General features: G+C 40.7%; 1 protein-coding gene across 1 annotated transcript in view; it reads left to right on the top strand.

Annotated features, from left to right (window-relative positions):
- Window positions 1-98: 98 nt before the first annotated feature.
- LOC139530682 (SR-related and CTD-associated factor 8-like) overlaps window positions 99-25,925 on the top strand; it is a 36,734-nt gene continuing 10,907 nt past the window's right edge. Inside the window, exons 1-5 of the mRNA XM_071327304.1 lie at window positions 99-282; window positions 1,680-1,763; window positions 25,086-25,130; window positions 25,272-25,433; window positions 25,731-25,881. Of these exons, the coding sequence (XP_071183405.1) occupies window positions 253-282; window positions 1,680-1,763; window positions 25,086-25,130; window positions 25,272-25,433; window positions 25,731-25,881 (472 nt within the window). The 5' untranslated portion in view covers window positions 99-252. The remainder of the gene's footprint in view (window positions 283-1,679; window positions 1,764-25,085; window positions 25,131-25,271; window positions 25,434-25,730; window positions 25,882-25,925) is intronic.

Genomic DNA, 25,925 nt, shown 5'->3' with positions numbered 1-25,925 from the left:
CTAGCGGGGTGTTAAAGCATTTTTTGACCACGAGTCGTCGCCAGTTAGCTACTTTCATTGGACCTGCAATGCAAGTGTGTGACACTTGGGTTCGCTGGTCTCTGTACTGCTGTTCGGATTTCATTGGGGTTGTGCGCCATATTGGCAATCTTCTCCATCTCACCAAGCTAACGTAGAGCATGCATCAAACCGGTTGTCGAAGAGAACAATATAAACATTTTACAGCTTACAACGAGACTCAAATACAACACCATGGAGGCTGTCAAAGCATTCAACGGCGAGGTTTGTATGATTTCTCCCCCACATTTCAATGCAAGTGACTGTAATGTTAGTGAAATGGATGATTAACATTAGCTAGCGTAAAGCAGAAAGGGGGAGAAGGGCAGCTAGACACAAGGCCGCATCTTTTCAGTAGACAGGGTTTGCTTCCACCATGAATATTGATAACCCAGTTAGTCCTTTTCGATGTAAGCGCTACTATACCGTCATTTGGTCAGCAATACTGAGCTAAACTCGGTGAACTGTAGCTAGCTAGATTGCCATCTGGTAGAGCGGAAAATGTTTAACTAGCTAGTTAATTTAGATTACAGTAGGCTAACTCAATTGAACTTCGAAATCAAAACACCCCCTGTCGCTATCTACGTCACCCTAATTTACTTAGTTAACGAGTAACTACCAATATACCCAACGTTAGCTATTTTCTTAACTCAGTCAACTGTAAAGGTTAGCTGGCTAGCTAGCTAACAATGTTAGCCAGACAATAGCTAGGGAGCAAGGCCTGGTAAAACGTGAGCTAATTAGCTGTTATGTTTTCGCGTGGCGGCCGGTGCAATGGGTCCAGTTAGCTAGCAAATTATGCAGTAAAATAATCACTGATGCTGTATTACTTTGTAGGTAACTAAAATAGCATGCTAGCAAACGATTGTATTTTGTTCTAAATAATTTTGGGGGGCCCAGTAGTTTTCAGCCAAGTCACACTGGTCGAGTCATTCGTCTGACTTCAGTTAGCAAGGGCAAGACGGGTTTACTGATCCGTTGGTTAGTTTAGCTAACTGATTTCTATCTTCCAAAATAACTGAGGTTGGTAGAAATGTGCCAGACTTCGCATCTGGTTCTGTTCTTCAGTTCAAGTTTGCCAAATGTGTCAATGTCAAGCATTCTGCGTGGCCCGGTTGTTGCTGAAACCAAACTGACAGTAAATTCGAGTCTCCATAGTCATTAGTAGGTGATATGCATTCATTCACACATCTAGTTATCTCTGTAGTAATAATGCATGACTAAACTAGTATAAAACGGGGAATGTGGCCACATAACATGGTGTGCCTGTGTAGAATTACATAACATGAACCATAAAATCAGATGTCGTCGACAACATACAGCGAATTAAAACATCAGCATCATGCCCAACACACGCACTACTTTTTCAGCTACTAATATTTCATTGGCGGCTATTGCTTGAATATTCTTTGTGCGCATAATAAGGACAGCCCCAAGTGTCTTTAAACACTTTTTTGACTACATGCTTTCCCTGGCCTATTTAGCCTACTGTACAAACTAAATGTTTGCCATTCCTCTTAAGTCTTAGCCTCAGTCCTGAGTAATGTGTTTCTTGTCTTATTTAACACTTTTATATTAAAATGTGTTTGAACGGTTTGTTTCCTTCACTTTCTGTCTTTCAGCTCTACTCGTTGAATGAGTACAAGCCTCCAATCTCCAAGGCGAAAATGACCAATATTACCAAGTCTGCAATAAAAGCTATAAAAGTAAGTATGTAGAATTTAATCAAAAGAGAGGGTAAAGAGTTGGAGTGATTCCGGACAGAGAGTCTGTCCCCCAGCCGTACAATGAATGGGGTTCAAATAACCCTTGTTACCTGAACTAACTAACCTCCTAGTCAGTCTGACATGTTCTTGCAATGCACTATTTGGTTCAATTGCATAGATTGATTAAATTCAAGCTCTGGAAGGTATACAAATGTCAGCCAGCATCCTTCTATTCACTCTAACCAAAACAAATGAAGATAATACATTAAAGGCCCCACCAGTGGGCAATGTCCCCTGCCCCTATTTCGATGTAATTCCTGTGCTTGGGAAATACTCATTTAGGTTCCGCCTCTGAAAAATTACACAGGCTGCTAATACATATTAACGAATCGGGGGGTGGGAACGTTGTGGTGATTTTCATGTTGAGTGGAGAAATAAGTATGGCACTGAAAGTTGTCAGTGTAGCTAGCGTGCTAACCTCGTCAAGGTAGCTAGTGTTAGCTGTTTTTTTACTAAACCGTATTCGAAAGTTTAGCAAGCTGGCTAGGCTATTGCTGGTTCTGGAGCTGAATTTGTCATACCTTTGCCACAGATGGATAGGAGAAACCAGTATTTTTGACTTTGCAATCTATTGTTTTCGCCAAAGTTTTGTAATCTTCCATAAATTGCGACAGCGAATCCACCATAGAAAGAATAAGATTAAGCTCTGGTAATATGAATAGCCTACCTACTGAACGGTTTGGTAATATGAATAGCCTAACTACTGAACGGTTTGGTAATATGAATAGCCTAACTACTGAACGGTTTGGTAATATGAATAGCCTAACTACTGAACGGTTTGTTAATATGAGTAGCCTAACTACTGAACGGTTTGGTAATATGAATAGCCTAACTACTGAACGGTTTGCTAATATGAGTAGCCTAACTACTGAACGGTTTGGTAATATGAGTAGCCTAACTACTGAACGGTTTGGTAATATGAGTAGCCTAACTACTGAACGGTTTGGTAATATGAGTAGCCTAACTACTGAACGGTTTGGTAATATGAATAGCCTAACTACTGAACGGTTTGGTAATATGAGTAGCCTAACTACTGAACGGTTTGGTAATATGAGTAGCCTAACTACTGAACGGTTTGGTAATATGAGTAGCCTAACTACTGAACGGTTTGGTAATATGAATAGCCTAACTACTGAACGGTTTGGTAATATGAATAGCCTAACTACTGAACGGTTTGGTAATATGAATAGCCTAACTACTGAACGGTTTGGTAATATGAATAGCCTAACTACTGAACGGTTTGGTAATATGAGTAGCCTAACTACTGAACGGTTTGGTAATATGAATAGCCTAACTACTGAACGGTTTGGTAATATGAATAGCCTAACTACTGAACGGTTTGGTAATATGAATAGCCTAACTACTGAACGGTTTGGTAATATGAATAGCCTAACTACTGAACGGTTTGGTAATATGAATAGCCTAACTACTGAACGGTTTGGTAATATGAATAGCCTAACTACTGAACGGTTTGGTAATATGAGTAGCCTAACTACTGAACGGTTTGGTAATATGAGTAACCTAACTACTGAACGGTTTGGTAATATGAGTAGCCTAACTACTGAACGGTTTGGTAATATGAGTAGCCTAACTACTGAACGTTTTGGTAATATGAGTAGCCTAACTACTGAACGTTTTGGTAATATGAATAGCCTAACTACTGAACGGTTTGGTAATATGAATAGCCTAACTACTGAACGGTTTGGTAATATGAATAGCCTAACTACTGAACGGTTTGGTAATATGAGTAGCCTAACTACTGAACGGTTTGGTAATATGAATAGCCTAACTACTGAACGGTTTGGTAATATGAGTAGCCTAACTACTGAACGGTTTGGTAATATGAATAGCCTAACTACTGAACGGTTTGGTAATATGAATAGCCTAACTACTGAACGGTTTGGTAATATGAATAGCCTAACTACTGAACGGTTTGGTAATATGAGTAGCCTAACTACTGAACGGTTTGGTAATATGAATAGCCTAACTACTGAACGGTTTGCTAATATGAGTAGCCTAACTACTGAACGGTTTGGTAATATGAGTAGCCTAACTACTGAACGGTTTGGTAATATGAGTAGCCTAACTACTGAACGGTTTGGTAATATGAGTAGCCTAACTACTGAACGGTTTGGTAATATGAATAGCCTAACTACTGAACGGTTTGGTAATATGAGTAGCCTAACTACTGAACGGTTTGGTAATATGAGTAGCCTAACTACTGAACGGTTTGGTAATATGAGTAGCCTAACTACTGAACGGTTTGGTAATATGAATAGCCTAACTACTGAACGGTTTGGTAATATGAATAGCCTAACTACTGAACGGTTTGGTAATATGAATAGCCTAACTACTGAACGGTTTGGTAATATGAATAGCCTAACTACTGAACGGTTTGGTAATATGAGTAGCCTAACTACTGAACGGTTTGGTAATATGAATAGCCTAACTACTGAACGGTTTGGTAATATGAATAGCCTAACTACTGAACGGTTTGGTAATATGAATAGCCTAACTACTGAACGGTTTGGTAATATGAATAGCCTAACTACTGAACGGTTTGGTAATATGAATAGCCTAACTACTGAACGGTTTGGTAATATGAATAGCCTAACTACTGAACGGTTTGGTAATATGAGTAGCCTAACTACTGAACGGTTTGGTAATATGAGTAACCTAACTACTGAACGGTTTGGTAATATGAGTAACCTAACTACTGAACGGTTTGGTAATATGAGTAGCCTAACTACTGAACGGTTTGGTAATATGAGTAGCCTAACTACTGAACGTTTTGGTAATATGAATAGCCTAACTACTGAACGGTTTGGTAATATGAATAGCCTAACTACTGAACGGTTTGGTAATATGAATAGCCTAACTACTGAACGGTTTGGTAATATGAATAGCCTAACTACTGAACGGTTTGGTAATATGAATAGCCTAACTACTGAACGGTTTGGTAATATGAATAGCCTAACTACTGAACGGTTTGGTAATATGAATAGCCTAACTACTGAACGGTTTGGTAATATGAATAGCCTAACTACTGAACGGTTTGGTAATATGAGTAACCTAACTACTGAACGGTTTGGTAATATGAATAGCCTAACTACTGAACGGTTTGGTAATATGAATAGCCTAACTACTGAACGGTTTGGTAATATGAATAGCCTAACTACTGAACGGTTTGGTAATATGAATAGCCTAACTACTGAACGGTTTGGTAATATGAATAGCCTAACTACTGAACGGTTTGGTAATATGAATAGCCTAACTACTGAACGGTTTGGTAATATGAGTAGCCTAACTACTGAACGGTTTGGTAATATGAATAGCCTAACTACTGAACGGTTTGGTAATATGAATAGCCTAACTACTGAACGGTTTGGTAATATGAGTAACCTAACTACTGAACGGTTTGGTAATATGAATAGCCTAACTACTGAACGGTTTGGTAATATGAGTAGCCTACCTACTGAACGGTTTGGTAATATGAATAGCCTAACTACTGAACGGTTTGGTAATATGAGTAGCCTACCTACTGAACGGTTTGGTAATATGAATAGCCTAACTACTGAACGGTTTGGTAATATGAATAGCCTAACTACTGAACGGTTTGGTAATATGAATAGCCTAACTACTGAACGGTTTGGTAATATGAGTAGCCTAACTACTGAACGGTTTGGTAATATGAATAGCCTAACTACTGAACGGTTTGGTAATATGAATAGCCTAACTACTGAACGGTTTGGTAATATGAATAGCCTAACTACTGAACGGTTTGGTAATATGAATAGCCTAACTACTGAACGGTTTGGTAATATGAATAGCCTAACTACTGAACGGTTTGGTAATATGAGTAGCCTAACTACTGAACGGTTTGGTAATATGAATAGCCTAACTACTGAACGGTTTGCTAATATGAGTAGCCTAACTACTGAACGGTTTGGTAATATGAGTAGCCTAACTACTGAACGGTTTGGTAATATGAGTAGCCTAACTACTGAACGGTTTGGTAATATGAGTAGCCTAACTACTGAACGGTTTGGTAATATGAATAGCCTAACTACTGAACGGTTTGGTAATATGAGTAGCCTAACTACTGAACGGTTTGGTAATATGAGTAGCCTAACTACTGAACGGTTTGGTAATATGAGTAGCCTAACTACTGAACGGTTTGGTAATATGAATAGCCTAACTACTGAACGGTTTGGTAATATGAATAGCCTAACTACTGAACGGTTTGGTAATATGAATAGCCTAACTACTGAACGGTTTGGTAATATGAGTAGCCTAACTACTGAACGGTTTGGTAATATGAATAGCCTAACTACTGAACGGTTTGGTAATATGAATAGCCTAACTACTGAACGGTTTGGTAATATGAATAGCCTAACTACTGAACGGTTTGGTAATATGAATAGCCTAACTACTGAACGGTTTGGTAATATGAATAGCCTAACTACTGAACGGTTTGGTAATATGAATAGCCTAACTACTGAACGGTTTGGTAATATGAATAGCCTAACTACTGAACGGTTTGGTAATATGAGTAGCCTAACTACTGAACGGTTTGGTAATATGAGTAACCTAACTACTGAACGGTTTGGTAATATGAGTAGCCTAACTACTGAACGGTTTGGTAATATGAGTAGCCTAACTACTGAACGGTTTGGTAATATGAGTAGCCTAACTACTGAACGTTTTGGTAATATGAATAGCCTAACTACTGAACGGTTTGGTAATATGAATAGCCTAACTACTGAACGGTTTGGTAATATGAATAGCCTAACTACTGAACGGTTTGGTAATATGAGTAGCCTAACTACTGAACGGTTTGGTAATATGAATAGCCTAACTACTGAACGGTTTGGTAATATGAATAGCCTAACTACTGAACGGTTTGGTAATATGAATAGCCTAACTACTGAACGGTTTGGTAATATGAATAGCCTAACTACTGAACGGTTTGGTAATATGAGTAACCTAACTACTGAACGGTTTGGTAATATGAATAGCCTAACTACTGAACGGTTTGGTAATATGAATAGCCTAACTACTGAACGGTTTGGTAATATGAGTAGCCTAACTACTGAACGGTTTGGTAATATGAATAGCCTAACTACTGAACGGTTTGGTAATATGAATAGCCTAACTACTGAACGGTTTGGTAATATGAATAGCCTAACTACTGAACGGTTTGGTAATATGAGTAGCCTAACTACTGAACGGTTTGGTAATATGAATAGCCTAACTACTGAACGGTTTGGTAATATGAATAGCCTAACTACTGAACGGTTTGGTAATATGAGTAACCTAACTACTGAACGGTTTGGTAATATGAATAGCCTAACTACTGAACGGTTTGGTAATATGAGTAGCCTACCTACTGAACGGTTTGGTAATATGAATAGCCTAACTACTGAACGGTTTGGTAATATGAGTAGCCTACCTACTGAACGGTTTGGTAATATGAATAGCCTAACTACTGAACGGTTTGGTAATATGAATAGCCTAACTACTGAACGGTTTGGTAATATGAATAGCCTAACTACTGAACGGTTTGGTAATATGAGTAGCCTAACTACTGAACGGTTTGGTAATATGAATAGCCTAACTACTGAACGGTTTGGTAATATGAATAGCCTAACTACTGAACGGTTTGGTAATATGAATAGCCTAACTACTGAACGGTTTGGTAATATGAATAGCCTAACTACTGAACGGTTTGGTAATATGAGTAGCCTACCTACTGAACGGTTTGGTAATATGAATAGCCTAACTACTGAACGGTTTGGTAATATGAATAGCCTAACTACTGAACGGTTTGGTAATATGAATAGCCTAACTACTGAACGGTTTGGTAATATGAATAGCCTAACTACTGAACGGTTTGGTAATATGAATAGCCTAACTACTGAACGGTTTGGTAATATGAATAGCCTAACTACTGAACGGTTTGGTAATATGAATAGCCTAACTACTGAACGGTTTGGTAATATGAGTAACCTAACTACTGAACGGTTTGGTAATATGAATAGCCTAACTACTGAACGGTTTGGTAATATGAATAGCCTAACTACTGAACGGTTTGGTAATATGAGTAGCCTACCTACTGAACGGTTTGGTAATATGAATAGCCTACCTACTGAACGGTTTGGTAATATGAATAGCCTAACTACTGAACGGTTTGGTAATATGAATAGCCTACCTACTGAACGGTTTGGTAATATGAGTAGCCTACCTACTGAACGGTTTGGTAATATGAGTAGCCTAACTACTGAACGGTTTGGTAATATGAGTAGCCTAACTACTGAACGGTTTGGTAATATGAATAGCCTAACTACTGAACGGTTTGGTAATATGAGTAGCCTAACTACTGAACGGTTTGGTAATATGAGTAGCCTAACTACTGAACGGTTTGGTAATATGAGTAGCCTAACTACTGAACGGTTTGGTAATATGAGTAGCCTAACTACTGAACGGTTTGGTAATATGAATAGCCTAACTACTGAACGGTTTGGTAATATGAGTAGCCTAACTACTGAACGGTTTGGTAATATGAATAGCCTAACTACTGGACGGTTTGGTAATATGAATAGCCTAACTACTGAACGGTTTGGTAATATGAGTAGCCTAACTACTGAACGGTTTGGTAATATGAATAGCCTAACTACTGAACGGTTTGGTAATATGAATAGCCTAACTACTGAACGGTTTGGTAATATGAATAGCCTAACTACTGAACGGTTTGGTAATATGAATAGCCTAACTACTGAACGGTTTGGTAATATGAATAGCCTAACTACTGAACGGTTTGGTAATATGAATAGCCTAACTACTGAACGGTTTGGTAATATGAGTAGCCTAACTACTGAACGGTTTGGTAATATGAATAGCCTAACTACTGAACGGTTTGGTAATATGAATAGCCTAACTACTGAACGGTTTGGTAATATGAGTAGCCTAACTACTGAACGGTTTGGTAATATGAGTAGCCTAACTACTGAACGGTTTGGTAATATGAATAGCCTACCTACTGAACAGTTTGGACTAGATGGTTTTTTCCTACATTATAATGGACACAGTGCAACCTTTGGTAGGATGTTGGCAGGCTATTCAGCTGCGCTACAGCAATTCCAAGTCAGCCTGTGCTCATGCCATGGTTCTCACAGCTAGTAGAAGTGAAATGATGGGCTACAATGACTTTGCTCATGATGCACGCCGCAAATGATATGTAACAACACCCTGAGCGTATATGAGACACGAAACAAGACAATACCAATACAAATGTAACAACAGCACAACAAAATAGATAAACATGATAGTGGAATTTTCTTTCACGGGTGCCGTTTTGTTATAGGATAGACACTTGTGGTTTCTAGCTGCACCAATCAAAGCAGTGGAGTATGGTCAAACCATTCATCATGGGGGTTGCGTGGTTCAAAAATGCAATCATATCAGAGACAATTTTACCATTTATGAAATTGTCTTTTTTTAAATATATATATACAGACTAGCTAAAAAAAAATGAAACTTGACAAATTATCCAATGGATTATGATAATTTGTTGGTGAAAAAGTGAGAATTTTCTCCATGGCTCAGGTGACCATGTGTAGGCAGGCTATGGCGAAAAGCTGTTTGGCTCAGCTCAGTCCCGATTCGTGAAGAGGTAGAACTTTGCAGGTGTTTCTGATTAATAAACAATACCATGCTGGAGGGTGGTAATATTCAAATAAAACCCAGCTCTGAAAATAAACGTAGACGGAAAAGTATTAGCATGTCATCTCATAGGGGAAACACGCCATTGACATGGAAAATATCTGAATTTCCAACTTCAAGCCAAAATATATCATACTTTGACTAAAACGATGACTTATTGACTTATTGACTTATTGACTTTTGTTTAACCTGCTCCATAGTACAGAATACGGTGCAGCTGCAACACTAGGAACCAGCATATGCTGTCTGCGAGCTTTAGTTCTTTTTTTTCTTCATCGTGTTTAATATTGGCCCAACATCTGTGTGATAGTTTAGGATGTGCACATTACTCACACCGTTCTTTCCTGATTTAAAGTAGAATCCAGCCTTTATGGTATTGAGAAAGCCCTCAAGCACAACGAACTTTGATGGTACAAAATGCACCTTTTTATAGCGTTATCGTGGCCGTTTCAGATGATCGTACTACATTTCATATTTGTGCATACCTTAATGCAAAAGTTAGCGCTCTCCAAACAAATCCACCTGAGGTTTTCATCAGATTGGCGTGTATATGCCGCCTGTGCCAGTGTAATGTCTGAGGAACACTTATCAGTCTACCTTGGTATTGCTGCAAGTAGGCTGTCTATAGGCTACATCCAATGAGGGTGGCAGTACCCTCCATTGGTTTCTTGATGGGTGATTTATGGACAATATATTACCCCTAATATCCCAGCATATTATCCCCAGTACCCCTGCTTCACCATACTAGGTATATTCCATCCAGACAATTAGATGGTTACATAAATATCTCAGCCAAGTATCACTGTGGTGTGCATGGTAGTGGTAGCTAGTTGGCCTAGTTGTTGGTTTTGTCTTTGTGTAGTCATATAGGGATGAAGTAGTAACACTGCTGCTTTGACAGTCTGCTGTCTGTCCCGCCTCTCGGTACCTGGGGGTGTGGTGTGCGCAGTGGTTGCAGTCGAATTTCTACACGGAGGGAGAGAGCGTGCCACCACGCTCCCGCGAGACAACTTCTCGAGCAGTACCAGTTGATACCTTCACACAGCACATGGGAGCTATCTAGAGCAAAAAGAAATGCCCGTATATATCTACTCTCTAAGCTTATCTATTTTAGGGAAAGTTCTTTACCAAAGTAAACCTTCAATGGTGAACATGCTAGCAATATGCTGGTTACGGTTGATAGTCTGCAAAAAGGAAAGCTACAAAAAAACACCTAGCATTGGTATTGGCTAACCTACTGTAGTCATGTCATCTCTTTTGAAACGTTTGTCTTAAAGGGGGTGCGTCCAATTTTTTATGTTCTCAATTACGTACTTTAGAAACAAAAATGTATGCAATTAATCCAATGCAATTCCAAAGAATTGGCTACATATGATGATAACCAAATGTAGCCTTTTAATAGCTGAATATAAAGAGAAAGCATGACAACCTATAGGCCCTGCATGACCCCAGTGCATTTAACAACTTCACCATGTCCAGGCCAGTAGAAATACTGTAGGTCTACTGATTTTAATCAATGTTGACAATTGAGTAGTCAACTGCTACTTTCTGTGTAGCAAAGCCTGTGATAACACCTGCGTAATTCTTCATTCATACCTGTATTTCTGATAGCTGAGAAAATGACTCTTGAGAAGAAGCTTGAAGCCTGTGGAAGTCAGACTCTTACAGGATTCTTTAAAGGCCCTATGGATTCAGAATAAATGTTTTCCTGTGTTTTATATCTCATTGTACAACAGCTGATGAAACTAACACAGTAAAAGTTATTTCCTGATAGTTGCAGGTTGAAAATACAATCTAGCATTAGAATTTTCCAGAGGCCATGAAGGTAGAGCTTGTTCTGCAAAAGAAACAGGAAGAGCTTGGCTGGCTACATTTTCTATTTGGCTGGCTACGCCATGTGCTTCTGGAAAACACCAGCTAATGCCACTGTGACTGTGGAATCACTATGGAATGCTGCTGATACTGTGCTATACTGGAAGGTGCAGCCAGGAAATGCTGCTGATACTGTGCTATACTGCAGGTGCAGCCAGGAAATGCTGCTGATGCTGTGCTATACTGAAGGTGTAGCCAGGAAATGCTGCTGATACTGTGCTATACTGCAGGTGCAGCCAGTGAATTCTGCTGATACTGTGCTATACTGCAGGTGCAGCCAGGAAATGCTGCTGATACTGTGCTATACTGCAGGTGTGGCCAGGAAATGCTGCTGATACTGTGCTATACTACAGGTGCAGGTGCTGAGAGTGCTGCTGATACTGTGCTATACTGCAGGTGTAGCCAGGAAATGCTGCTGATAATGTGCTATACTGCAGGTGTAGCCAGGAAATGCTGCTGATACTGTGCTATACTGCAGGTGTAGCCAGGAAATGCTGCTGATACTGTGCTATACTGCAGGTGTGGCCAGGAAATGCTGCTGATACTGTGCTATACTGCAGGTGCAGCCAGTGAGTGCTGCTGATACTGTGCTATACTGCAGGTGTAGCCAGTGAGTGCTGCTGATACTGTGCTATACTGCAGGTGCAGCCAGGAAATGCTGCTGATACTGTGCTATACTGCAGGTGTAGCCAGGAAATGCTTTGTTGGCATTGAATATATGAAATTGATTTACCACAGTCAGTTAAAGTTGAATTGTAATTCAAGTTATATTTTCTCAATTTAGCTTTCATGGAGAAGATTGTATATACATGTTTGACATTTGATTGGAAAGATATAGAGAACATTGAAACTGGATAATTTGACTGAAAGTGAAATGTAACCTATTGTTACAGTTTGAGCTTGAGTCGCTCCTTGATCAGCCAGTTCTCATGTCACAATGAAAGGGATCATTCATGATTTAGCCAGTGTTCATTCACTCTTATCAAATGAATGATACATTTGCTCTCTAGCACGTATACACACACACACACACACACACACACACACACACACACACACCCTTGAAGCGAGCAGCATTTTGAGTATGAAATTCACTGCTTACCAATTGCAGCTAAATAGAGTGTAGAGTGAGGTGATTATTAAGCGTCTTCAGTGTCCTATTATATCTGGTATAGCTACTGTAATGCATCTCAATTCTTGAACACGAAACCTCAATAAGAGGTCTGAGGGGAGCTTTAATAACGTACAATATGCTGTAGTAGTCTATACTCCATCCCACTGCTCCTTCCTAACCCGTTCTAAATATACAGGAACCAAACAGTGATTACTGCTAGCATAAGGCATGTACTCACTAAAAGCAGACTGACCTTTCACCACACAGAGTAGTACATCATGTATGGGGGGGGCCTCCCTTCACACACTGGCACTGCAGTCAAGACACAATTACAGGCCTGTTGCTTGGAGACAGCCCTACTTAGCGAGGGCTACGGCGTGCGTGTTTGTCTTTTTAATCTGTGTCTGTGCTTGTGAGCGGGTAGTACATGCCTCTCTGTCAAGGGAAGGAGTAGGGTTCAGGGGAGCCCAGCTGGACTCTATCCCCACAGACCTCATTAAGCACCCTTATCCTCTCTACCCCCTCCTCTTGTCTACGAGGTATGCAGTTTGTTGATAACGATATCAGCCAAATTATGTTGAATCTTGACATTTCAAACCACATTACTACTTAATGAGAAAACATTCATGGTATTTAGTTTAAGAGAATGAACAAGGTAACCTGGACTAATTTGAATGGGAGCAAATGGCAGATTTTTTCCCCCATCCATACCCCAGTAGACCTCACATGACCGCTGCAAAACCTCACGCTGTGTCCCAATACCTCTGGCTTGACTATCTGCCTTGTCTGAATGTAAACGTTTCCATAAAGTGTAGGCTCGGTTATTTTTTAAAGTTATTTCCAGTGCATCGAAATGTGCTTACGTGTGCGTTTGACGCTATGTGTCCGCTTAAAACATTACTTTTCGGTCCTTGCAAGTTGTCGTTATCTCATACAGTGGGGAGAACAAGTATTTGATACACTGCCGATTTTGCAGGTTTTCCTACTTACAAAGCATGTAGAGGTCTGTAATTTTTATCATAGGTACACTTCAACTATGAGAGACGGAATCTAAAACAAAAATCCAGAAAATCACATTGTATGATTTTTAAGTAATTAATTTGCATTTTATTGCATGACATAAGTATTTGATACATCAGAAAAGCAGAACTTAATATTTGGTACAGAAACCTTTGTTTGCAATTACAGAGATCATACGTTTCCTGTAGTTCTTGACTAGGTTTGCACACACTGCAGCAGGGATTTTGGCCCACTCCTCCCTACAGATCTTCTCCAGATCCTTCAGGTTTCGGGGCTGTCGCTGGGCAATACGGACTTTCAGCTCCCTCCAAAGATTTTCTATTGGGTTCAGGTCTGGAGACTGGCTAGGCCACTCCAGGACCTTGAGATGCTTCTTACGGAGCCACTCCTTAGTTGCCATGGCTGTGTGCTTCGTGTCGTTGTCATGCTGGAAGACCCAGCCACGACCCATCTTCAATGCTCTTACTGAGGGAAGGAGGTTGTTGGCCAAGATCTCGCGATACATGGCCCCATCCATCCTCCCCTCAATACGGTGCAGTCGTCCTGTCCCCTTTGCAGAAAAGCATCCCCAAAGAATGATGTTTCCACCTCCATGCTTCACGGTTGGGATGGTGTTCTTGGGGTTGTACTCATACTTCTTCTTCCTCCAAACACGGCGAGTGGAGTTAGACCAAAAAGCTCTATTTTTGTCTCATCAGACCACATGACCTTCTCCCATTCCTCCTCTGGATCATCCAGATGGTCATTGGCAAACTTCAGACAGGCCTGGACATGCACTGGCTTAAGCAGGGGGACCTTGCGTGCGCTGCAGGATTTTAATCCATGACGGCGTAGTGTGTTACTAATGGTTTTCTTTGAGACTGTGGTCCCAGCTCTCTTCAGGTCATTGACCAGGTCCTGCCGTGTAGTTCTGGGCTGATCCCTCACCTTCCTCATGATCATTGATGCCCCACGAGGTGAAATCTTGCATGGAGCCCCAGACCGAGGGTGATTGACCGTCATCTTGAACTTCTTCCATTTTCTAATAATTGCGCCAACAGTTGTTTCCTTCTCACCAAGCTGCTTGCCTATTGTCCTGTAGCCCATCCCAGCCTTGTGCAGGTCTACAATTTTATCCCTGATGTCCTTACACAGCTCTCTGGTCTTGGCCATTGTGGAGAGGTTGGAATCTGTTTGATTGAGTGTGTGGACAGGTGTCTTTTATACAGGTAACGAGTTCAAACAGGTGCAGTTAATACAGGTAATGAGTGGAGAACAGGAGGGCTTCTTAAAGAAAAACTAACAGGTCTGTGAAAGCCGGAATTCTTACTGGTTGGTAGGTGATCAAATACTTATGTCATGCAATAAAATGCAAATTAATTATTTAAAAATCATACAATGTGATTTTCTGGATTTTTGTTTTAGATTCCGTCTCTCACAGTTGAAGTGTACCTATGATAAAAATGACAGACCTCTACATGCTTTGTAAGTAGGAAAACCTGCAAAATCGGCAGTGTATCAAATACTTGTTCTCCCCACTGTATATTAAGCATTAGCATTAATCGGTTAAATTAGACATTGAACTTCAATCCTGTAAGAATCCTGGATCTAGCTGTTGGGACAATTTTTGTTTTTATTTTTATTTTTTGTATAGAGATCTCAGAAAAAGGCGGTGTAACAATGTAATATTTAGTGTCTCCTTATGTTACGGGGTGAAAACAGTTTTCATGGGCACAGAAATCCCAAATAATAAATGTGATTGTAAAATCAAATGTCTCTAACCGAAAGTGTCACCTTACCTTGATAACTTTAATGTGGTTCTTCAATAACTTTGCATAATATTTGGTGCATGCGCATTTAGTGTCCAGCTGAATGGTTACGCTGTGATATTTTCACACATCATCATCTGATCCAGGAAGGAATCTTTCGATTGATAGTCCAATGACGAACAGCTGTTGTGATAGCGCATGCGATGCAACAACAGCCCAAGTGCTGGAAAAAAGGTGTTCGCTAAGGAATGTGTCTTATTCGTTACACCGGTGTTCCTGGATCCACGTTGGATCTAATATCCCTAGCGAATTGATGTTGATCATCTGTTGTCTGCATGATTTCCAGCAGGGTCTCGTTAGATTTAACAGAGAACGCATCAAGGTAATGTGTTCATGTTTTCATATGTTTTTGTACCTCGATTGGACACAGTCTTCTGAGCACAATTGTGTAGGATAGATTATTGTGCAACACCCAATACTCTTCCTATTAATTATTCTAGATATAATGACCACAAATTTCATAGCCTAGTGGGCTTATTAACAGTATTATCTGGTAATGAAATAACATGACAAATACATTTTGTTTTCCATGGTCCACCTACAATTTTAAACAATATAACTGGCTTGAAGTAGCCTACTTGAATTTGCAGCTACTGTTGAAGCTACTGTTGGGGGCATTATGAGGATGACAACATCTGTTGGCTTCAACTTGGCTTTCCATACAAAACCTTCCATTAAAAAAGGAACCTAGTTTTTGGTCACTTAATCATTTTAAAAACAGCAATGGTGAGATTCAAATAGTGAGATTAATGCAACAGAAAAATCGCCGTGTATGCATCCAATTTATTTAGTCACGCGATGCTCACATTATTCTCACATATTTTAGTATGTAATAATAATTTGAATATCAATGCATTGGCAAGGCCTAAAACATGCATTATTCTTAGTGGTAATGGCCTACTTTTTTCTCTTCACTTTTTGCATGCTTTTGTGGGGCAGGGTGTTCTATATTAGGCCCTGTACAGTGCCTTCAGAAAGTATTCAGACACCGTTTCCCCCAAAAAATTACGTTACAGCCTTATTCTAAAATGGATAAAAAAATCCTCAGTAATCTACAAACAATAACACATAATGACAAAGCGAAAACAGGTTTTTAGAAATGTTAGCAAATGTATTAAACATAAAAAATCTGATGCCTTATTTACGTAAGTATTCAGACCCTTTGCTATGAGACTCGAAATTGAGCTCCGGTGCATCCTGTTTCGATTGATCATCCTTGAGATGTTTCTACAACTTGATTGGAGTCCACCTGTGGTAAATTCAATTGATTGGACATGATTTGGAAAGGCACACACCTGTCTATATAAGGTCCCACAGTTGACAGTGCATGTCAGAGCAGAAACCAAGCCTTTAAGTCAAAGGAATTGTCCGTAGAGCTCCAAGACAGGATTGTGTCGAGGCACAGATCTGGGGAAGGGTACCAAAAAATGTAGGCCCCCAAGAACACTGTGGCCTCCATCATTCTTAAATGGAAGAAGTTTGAAACCACCAAGACGTTTCCGAGAGCTGGCCACCCGGCTAAACTGCGCAATCAGGGGAGAAGGGCATTGGTCAGGGAGGTGACCAAGAACCAGATGGTCACTCTGACAGAGCTCTGGAGTTTGCCGAAAGGCACCTAAAGACTTTCAGACCATGAGAAAAGAGATTCTCTGGTATGATGAAACCAAGATTGAATTATTTTACCTGAATGCCAAGCGTCACGTCTGGAGGAAATCTGGCACCAACCCTACGGTGAAGCGTGGTGGCAGCATCATGCTGTGGGGATGTTTTTCGGTCGCAGGGACTGGGAGACTAGTCAGGATCAAGGGAAAGATGGACAGATCAAAGTACAGAGAGATCCTTGATGAAAACCTGCTCCAGGAGCGCTCAGGACCTCAGACTGCGGCGGAGATTCACCTTCCAACAGGACAACGTCCCTAAGCACACAGCCAAGACAACACAGGAGTGTTTTCAGGACTCTGAATTGTCCTTGAGTGGCTCAACTTGAACCCAATCGAATATCTCTGGAGAGACCTGAAAATAGCTGTGCAGCAACACTCCCCATCCAACTTGACAGAGCCTGAGAGGATCTACAGAGAAGAATGGGAGAAACTCCCCAAATACAGGTGTGCCAAGCTTGTAGCATCATACCCAAGAAGACTCGAGGCTGTATTCGCTGACAAAGGTGCTTTAACTAAGTATTGAGTGAAGGGTCTGAATACTTACAGTTGAAGTTTAAAGTTTACATACACCTTAGCCAAATACAATTCCTGACATTTAAGCCTCGTAAAAATCCCCTGTCTTAGGTCAGTTAGGATCACCACTTTATTTTAAGAATGTGAAATGTCAGAATAATAGTAGAGTGATTTATTTCAGCTTTTATTTCTTTCATAACATTCCCAGTAGGTCAGAAGTTTACATACACTCAATTAATATTTGGTAGCATTGCCTTTGAATTGTTTAACTTGGGTCAAACGTTTCGGGAAGCCTTCCACAAGCTTCCCACAATAAGTTGGGTGAATTTTGGCCCATTCCTCCTGACAGTGCTGGAGTAAATGAGTCAGGTTTGTAGGCCTCCTTGCTCGACACATTGTTTTTGTTCTGCCCACAGATTTTCTATAGGATTGGGGTCAGGGCTTTGTGATGGCCACTCCAATACCTTGACTTTGTTGTCCTTAAGCCATTTTGCCACAACTTTGGAAGTATGCTTGGGGTCATTGTCCATTTGGAAGACCCATTTGCGACCAAGCTTTAACTTCCCGACTGATGTCTAGAGATGTTGCTTCAATATATCCACATAATTTTCTTTACTCATGATGCCATCTATTTTGTGAAGTGCACCAGTCCCTCCTGCAGCAAAGCACCCCCACAACATGATGCTGCCAACCCTTGCGTCACGGTTGGGATGATGTTCTTCGGCTTGCAAGCCTCCCCCTTTTTCCTCTAAACATAACGATGGTCATTATGGCCAAACAGTTCTCTTTTTGTTTCATCAGACCAGAGGACATTTCTCCCAAAAAAGTATGATCTTTGACCCCATGTGCAGTTGCAAACCATAGTCTGGCTTTTTTATGTCGGTTTTGGAGCAGTGGCTTCTTCTTTGCTGAGCTGCCTTTCAGGTCATGTCGATATAGGACTCGTTTTACTGTGGATATAGATACTTTTGTACCTGTTTCTTCCAGCATCTTCACTATGTCCTTTGCTGTTCTGGGATTTATTTGCACTTTTCACACAAGTACGTTCATCTCTAGGATACGGAATGCGTCTCCTTCCTGAGCGGTGTGACGGCTGCGTGGTCCCATGGTGTTTATACTTGCGTACTATTGTTTGTACAGGTGAACGAGGTACCTTCCAGCATTTGGAAATTGCTCCCAAGGATGAACCAGACTCGTGGATGTCTACAATTTCTTTTCTGAAGTCTTGGCTGATTTCTTTTGATTTTCCATATAATGTCAAGGAAAGAGGCACTGAGGTTGAAGGTAGGTCTTGAAATGCATCCACAGGTACACCTCCAATTGACTCAAATTATGTCAATTAGCCTATCAGAAGCTTGTAAAGCCATGACAGCATTTTCTGGAATTTTCAAAGCTGTTCAAAGGCACAGTCAACTTAGTGTATGTAAACTTCTGACCCACTGGAATTGTGATACAGTGAAATAATCTGTCTGTAAACAATTGTTGGGAAAACGACTTGTGTCATGCACAAAGTAGATCTCCTAACCGACTTGCCAAAACGATAGTTTGTTAGAAATTTGTGAAGTGGTTGGAAAATGAGTTTTAGTGACTCCAACCTAAGTAAATGTAAACTTCTGACTTCAACTGTATGTAAATGTGATATTTCAGTTTATTTTAAATACATTTGCTAAAGTTTCTAAAAACCTGTTTTTGCTTTGTCATGAGGTATTGTGTGTAGATTGAGGGGGGAATTTTTTTTATACATTTTAGAATAAGGCTGTAACGTAACAAAATGTGGAAAAGGTCAAGGGGTCTGAATACTTTCCGACTGCACTGTATGTACATTTATATAAATGATACAATTGTATAAGGTTGAGGTCCTTGAAAATTACAATTAAGCGCTTGAAATAGTTCCTGAAAGTCCTTGAATTTGACTTGACAATATCTGTTTGAGCCCTGCTTAAAGGATTATAGTCCTAGACCTATGTTGTTGTATACCTGGATTTAAGGGTATATTTGCATATATGAACTTTTATTCCTCTATGTATTCATGTGGAATTGCATAAATTCTTATTTAAATTTTGAAACATTTTGAAATGTTGATCCCAGTGTCACACGTTGGTCCCATTTCTTTATAGAAAGACCCATAAGCGGTCAGTTGTAGGTTGCTCATGTCTTTGAAAATGAATGTGTACCAAGATTGCAGTCTGAATGTCATCTTGACATTTGACACACGATCTCTCTCCCTAGCCCAGTCTTATTCTAGCCTGGGGGGGGGGGGGAATCATATACCGGCCGACAGAGAGTGGCAAACTGTGTCTTGAGTGCTATGATGTTGCACCAAATAGCCTATTCCATGACCATAACGTTTTAATCAATGTTTTTACTGGACTGTAGGCCTAGTTGCCACAGAGGTTTTTTTGCACCCAACATGGCACTGAACAAATACATGAGCAACAATAACCCATTCAGAGTTGACTGATATCGATATGGCCTACCAATGCATCAATCAAACGAGCCCCTGTTCAGTTTTATTGATATTGTGTTTTATTTACAACTTTGCTAACATTGAATTACATGCCTGGGCATGTCTACACATTCACTGTCAGTCATTGTAGACATATTCAACACATTTGTTGAAAGAGTATGTTCTCAGTCACTCCCAGCACCATTTTCCTTTTGTCCACTGTTTGTGACTGTAGCCTAATTGGCCCATTTCAGTACAGATATTGTGGGGGAATTTTAAAGGGGTAACCATTTTTAAATGTAACCCAGTTTGCTCAGGTTTTCGGTCCAGATTTCCAACGTAATGTAAAGATGAGGCCTAGCTTTTCCAATTGCAAATAGGCTCATCTCATTATTCACTCCAAAGTTGTGTGTTTGCGTGAGTACGTTTTCTGGTTATTGCTTCTCTACCTGCAACTTGTATCGAAGTTTCCATAATGCCTTTTTTTCTTTGTGTTCTTATGGATAATAGGGTATGTCCATTTAAAATCCCCCAAAAATCAAGCCTAATTTATGCACTGAGAAGTCGGGCCTAAACCATGCATTGATGTCCGTGTGAGATGTTTTTTAAACATTTGAGTTGCGTAAATTTGAAGTTGGTTCAGCCATTTGAGAATGTGATTTATTCCCAGAACATGATGATGATAGGGTAAGTAAACCTAGCCTAAATTATATGGCAGTTCTGTTGCCCCACATAGTGTGCAGTTTGTGCTACAATACTTGACTGAAAAACAACTTGGGTAGGGAAAAACAACTCTGGCTGTGCTGCCTTGCATTACAAGTTTAGAAACCCAGGTACAAACAACATTGGCAGGATTGACTATAAGAAATGTAGACCTACTATTTTCACACACTTTAGAAATCTTTAGGACTTAAACTGGACAAAACCCATTCTGTGCAAATGTGGCTATGTTTTGAAGAATGTACGTACAACTCATCATGGCTTTCTGACTGTGTTGTGTTGCTAGGATGATTGGTGCTATCTGTCTTTTTGGCTCACTGATACTGAACCAGTTTCATACAGAGCTATGAGCTCATTTAGCCCACATGTTATCGGCTTCATTGGTTTAGTCATTTTTTTTATTTATTTTTTATTTTTTACGGCCTATAGAGATTGTAGTTTAAAAACTCGGGCAACTAATAGGTTGAAACATTCCTTAATCCTATTGTTATAAAGCATCTGTGAGCAGTGTCTGTCTCAAGTTTTCAATGCTTGCGTTTTGCCCCATTCAAAACCCTCCCTCAATGTAGCCTGGCTATTCTACATGGCTACTATGTTGGGAGTTTCACTCAGTAGTATTATGCGTTTAATGTATTTGCTTCGGTGAGACATATTTTTCTTCCATGATATTCCATAACTTTTTTAAATGTGTGCCTCCATTTCTGTTTGCAAGTGAAAACAAAAAAACAAATATTAGTAATATTAACTAGTCTCATATGATGTCTAGCAGCTCTGACTTGACCCTGAGAATGAATGTGAACTTGCTTGCGGAATGTGTGCAGATGACTGAAATGTATATTCGCTGTCACGGTCTTGGAGATGATGTCACAGTGCAAAATATAGACCCACTACTAGCGCTAAGAAAAATATGCAGGACAAGGTATCGAAGTAATATTTTCTTGGCACTTTTTATAGCTCCTTCGTGTGTCCAAAGTGCCCCGCACTGTAATGCATGTTTTTCAAAGTGTAGGCAACCTGTAGAAATACTTTGTTCTGTAATCTGGAGAAATAAAGTGCCTTTAGCGCCATCTGCTAGTAGTTCTGCTAGTGTTGCATGGCACCACTTATCCCATTTGTCCCTGTGGTCCACTTTTGCTTGATGTGCTTGCCTTGTATGTATGAATCACTTGTTTTACCTTTCACACAATCTATTGAGAGCTTTCAATTATCAAGTAAATGTTGCACTGTAGATTTGAGTGTGTAATAAGATGGGTGAACATGTTACTGTGTGTGTAAAGAGAGTAGAAGGGATGCATGGGCTGGGAATCATGATTAGATCAGAAAGATATAGCCTATTTTTATTTATTTACATCCCCAATATGGGAATGTGCCTTCGGCTTCACCGCACGGGGCATTCACTGATGAACACTATTACACCTATTGGCCAGAAGCGCAGTAGTTGAGCGCTGAAGCCAATTAATGTTTTTTTACTTTCCTTAATATTTTTATCCCAGCAGCACTGTAGTAAACCTACACCACTAGCTGTAATGGGACAGGTGTAGTGTATCATGAGTTGGCAAGTATCTATTAACTATGGATGAGGCAAAGAAATTGAATGATTCACTCATTCAAACACATGACGGTGTGCAATTCCTCTATTTGGTGATGTTCCCATTCACTCCTTCATTCTTCTTCTGCCTCTTTCTCTCTCGTTGTGGTGTTATAAGCCTTGTGAAATGATTCTGCACAATCCTCCAGACTACACTGTCTGTGGAGTCTTCAATAACCCAGGCTGCACTATGTCTAAGACAGCATAGCCTACCTCTCTGCATATACTTTAGTCACCCCAAAGGTCTTTGCAGTCCCCACCTCTCCTCCCCTCCTTACCAGCGTGTAGCCTAAACACTACAGCACCAATTAATCAAAGGAATCAATTACTCTTTAATATGGTGGCAGGCATCTGAGAACATGGCTTGAATGCTAAGGAATGACCTTACTTTCAACAGTGCATATTGCATTGGGTCAATGCCAATGTATAACTTCTGTTTTTCATTGGTCAACTTTTCTCCTATTGTGAATCAGGTATTTGGTCCTCTCGTGTTTTCCCCTTCAAGGCGTGAGAAATAGGCCTAGCTAGACTGAGACGTCACGACTATTTAGCCTATACCGTCGTTTTGAAAGGAAAACATGAAATCAATTTAATTCCCAATTAATTGTTTTTGTATCCCAAGATTTTCACAGTATTTTCCAAAATACACGACATAATCAAAAGTATGTGGACATCCCTTCAAATTAGTGGATTAGACTATTTCAGCCACACCCGTTGCTGACGGGTGTATACAATTGAGCACACAGCCATGCAATCGCCATAGACAAAGATTGGCAGTAGAATGGCCTTACTGAAGAGCTCAGTGACTTTCAACGTGGCACCGTCATAGGATGCCACCTTTCCAACAACAGCTCAGCCGCGAAGTGGTAGGCCACACAAGCTCACAGAACGGGACCAACAAGTGCTGAAGCGTGTACCGCGTAAAAGTCGTCTGTCCTTGGTTGCAACACTCAGTACTGAGTTCCAAACTGCCTCTGGAAGCAACGTCAGCGCAATAACTGTTCGTTGGGAGCTTCGTGGAATGGGTTTCCATGGCCGAGCAGCCACACACAAGCCAGGATGCCAGGAGAACGCTACCTGCCGAACACACAGCGCCAACTGTAACGTTTTGTGGAGGAGGAATAATGGTCTGGGGCTGTTCTTCATGGTTCAGGCTAGGCCCCTTAGATCCATTGAAGCGAAATCTTAACGCTACATCATACAATGACATTCTAGACGATTCTGTGCTTCCAACTTTGTGGCAACAGTTTGGGGAAGGCCCTTTCCTGTTTCAGCATGACAATGCCCCCATGCACAAAGCGAGGTCCATATAGAAATGGTTTGTCGATCGGTGTGGAAGAACTTGACTGGCCTGCACAGAGCCCTGACCTCAACCCCATCGAACACCCTTGGGATGAATTGGAATGCCGAATGCAAGCCAGGCCTAATCGCCCAACATCAGTGCCCGACCTCACTAATGCTCTTGTGGCTGAATGGAAACAAGTCCCTTCAGCAATGTTCCAACATCTAGTGGAAAGCCTTCCCAGACGAGGGGAGGCTGTTACAGCAGCAAAGGGGGGACCAACTCCATATTAATTCCCTTGATTTTGGAATAAGATGACGAGCAGGTGTCCACATACTTTTGGTCATGTACTGTAATTCATTAGTCAAATGTTAATCAACTAATGCAGCCCTAATGTGGATCCTTGCTTGTTATTTAGGGATGGGGGCTGCTATTCATTTTTGAAGAAAGAAAAATCATAGGTGTATTTTAACAATGAAAAGGCTTTTTCTAAATTAAGTGATCTATGTGACATTGCTACACACAAGGCAATACCCATTGTCTCACGTCAGATGGTGTCACTCCTCCGTGACGCTCGTCCCTCAACCCATCAGTGCAGGTGGAATTGACACGTTAACGTACGTAAAACAATGGGATATACCATGACATTTGAAATTATTAATTCAGTGAAACATTCAACTTTTGATTGTGGATTTTATGATGTGAGCCCTGTAAAAATACATACCGTAGTAGCCTACATGGGTTTCACACATTTCTTGTTGTTGTCGGCCAATTAAAGTGTCACTGTCTAGTCAGTGGCTCCAACGTTGGAGATATCTTGTCAATTACAATTTACGGAATTAGTTCGATGAGGAGTTGGCTACAACTACAAGGATGGGAAGCCGAGGACAGGAAGATCAGCAAAATAGCCTCCATTACCTTTAGCCTAGGTATCTAGCCAGCTAGCTGGCTAACATAGCTAGCTTCTTTACATCAATTTGATGGATGCACTACCAGATAGATTTAAACAAAAAAAATTACCTTTATTTAACTAGGCAGGTCAGTTAAGAACAAATTCTTATTTTCTATGACGGCCTAGGAACAGTGGGTTAACTGCCTTGTTCAGGGGCAGAACGACAGATTTTGACCTTGTCAGCTCGGGGATTCGATCTTGCAACCTTTCGTTTACTAGTCCAACGCTCTAACTACTAGGCTACCTGGGCTACCTGGGTAGCCTACATAACAAATGGAATCTACAAGTTTGTCTAAATACCGTGAGTCTGTATGGCTACTCTCTTTCACTCTCCCTCCCGTGTAAAACTCACCAGCCCCTATCAATTGCACTGCTGCAATATTATGCGAATAGTGTGTCACTTGGCATAATGTAATTGCTCTTGGTTTCACAGATACTGCTGTTGGTAATGTTGTAACCACTGTCTTTTACCAGTTTCAGGTCTTTGTCTCCAGGTATGCTGTAGTTGATGTTTTGGTGGGGTATCACAAGGCGTCTTTTCTTTTTTTCCCCCTTCTCTTTCAGTACTACAAACATGTTGTCCAGGGCGTGGAAAAATTTGTTCAGAAAGTGAGTTTCTCTTCTTTTAGTTTTACCAGTCCCAAACATAGTAAAATAGAACACAAATATGTGCTACCCGTATGAATGGGATACTTGCCAATCATAGGCCGTTCACCCCACAGACGCTAAACAGCCTTGTTGTGTTGACAGTGCAAGCCAGAGTATAAGGTCCCAGGCCTGTATGTCATGGACTCCATCGTGCGGCAGTCACGGCACCAGTTTGGCCAGGACAAGGATGTGTTTGCCCCGCGCTTCAGCAAAAACATCATCGGAACCTTCCAACATCTCTACCGCTGCCCCTCAGATGACAAGGTGGGTCACAGTGGGAACAAAGACAGCTCTCTGGTGTCTCTATTCAGAAACACTGTTCTAGCTTTCACCTCCTCTTCTACCTCTGACTACACATGTCCTCTGTATTGTTAGTGATAGATCTGGTCTGTAGCATTGTTTGAAAAACCATATTATCAATGAATATGTTATTTTCATACTCTAAATTTGTATACAGCATCAACTTTTAGACAGACTCATTCGCTGCAGGGGTCTAGTTTTAATTGGTTGTTTCAGTCAGATCTTGTCTAGGAGCTTATTCTTTCGTCCGTTGTGTTCCAGAGTAAGATTGTCAGGGTCCTCAACCTCTGGCAGAAGAACGCCGTCTTCAAGAGTGACATCATCCAGCCGTTGCTGGACATGGCTGCAGGACTGCCCCCTCCCAGTGTCACCCCAGTCATGACCAGCCGGGATGCTGCAGTCAACACGCCTGGTCAGTCACACAACACATCCATAAGACATATAGCTCTATACTGA

This window comes from Salvelinus alpinus, chromosome 9 (assembly GCF_045679555.1).
Source record: "Salvelinus alpinus chromosome 9, SLU_Salpinus.1, whole genome shotgun sequence".
NCBI classification, from domain to species: domain Eukaryota; kingdom Metazoa; phylum Chordata; class Actinopteri; order Salmoniformes; family Salmonidae; genus Salvelinus; species Salvelinus alpinus.
The sequence above is the reverse complement of the archived record's forward strand: the minus strand, read 5'-3'. Positions and strand labels throughout refer to the sequence as shown.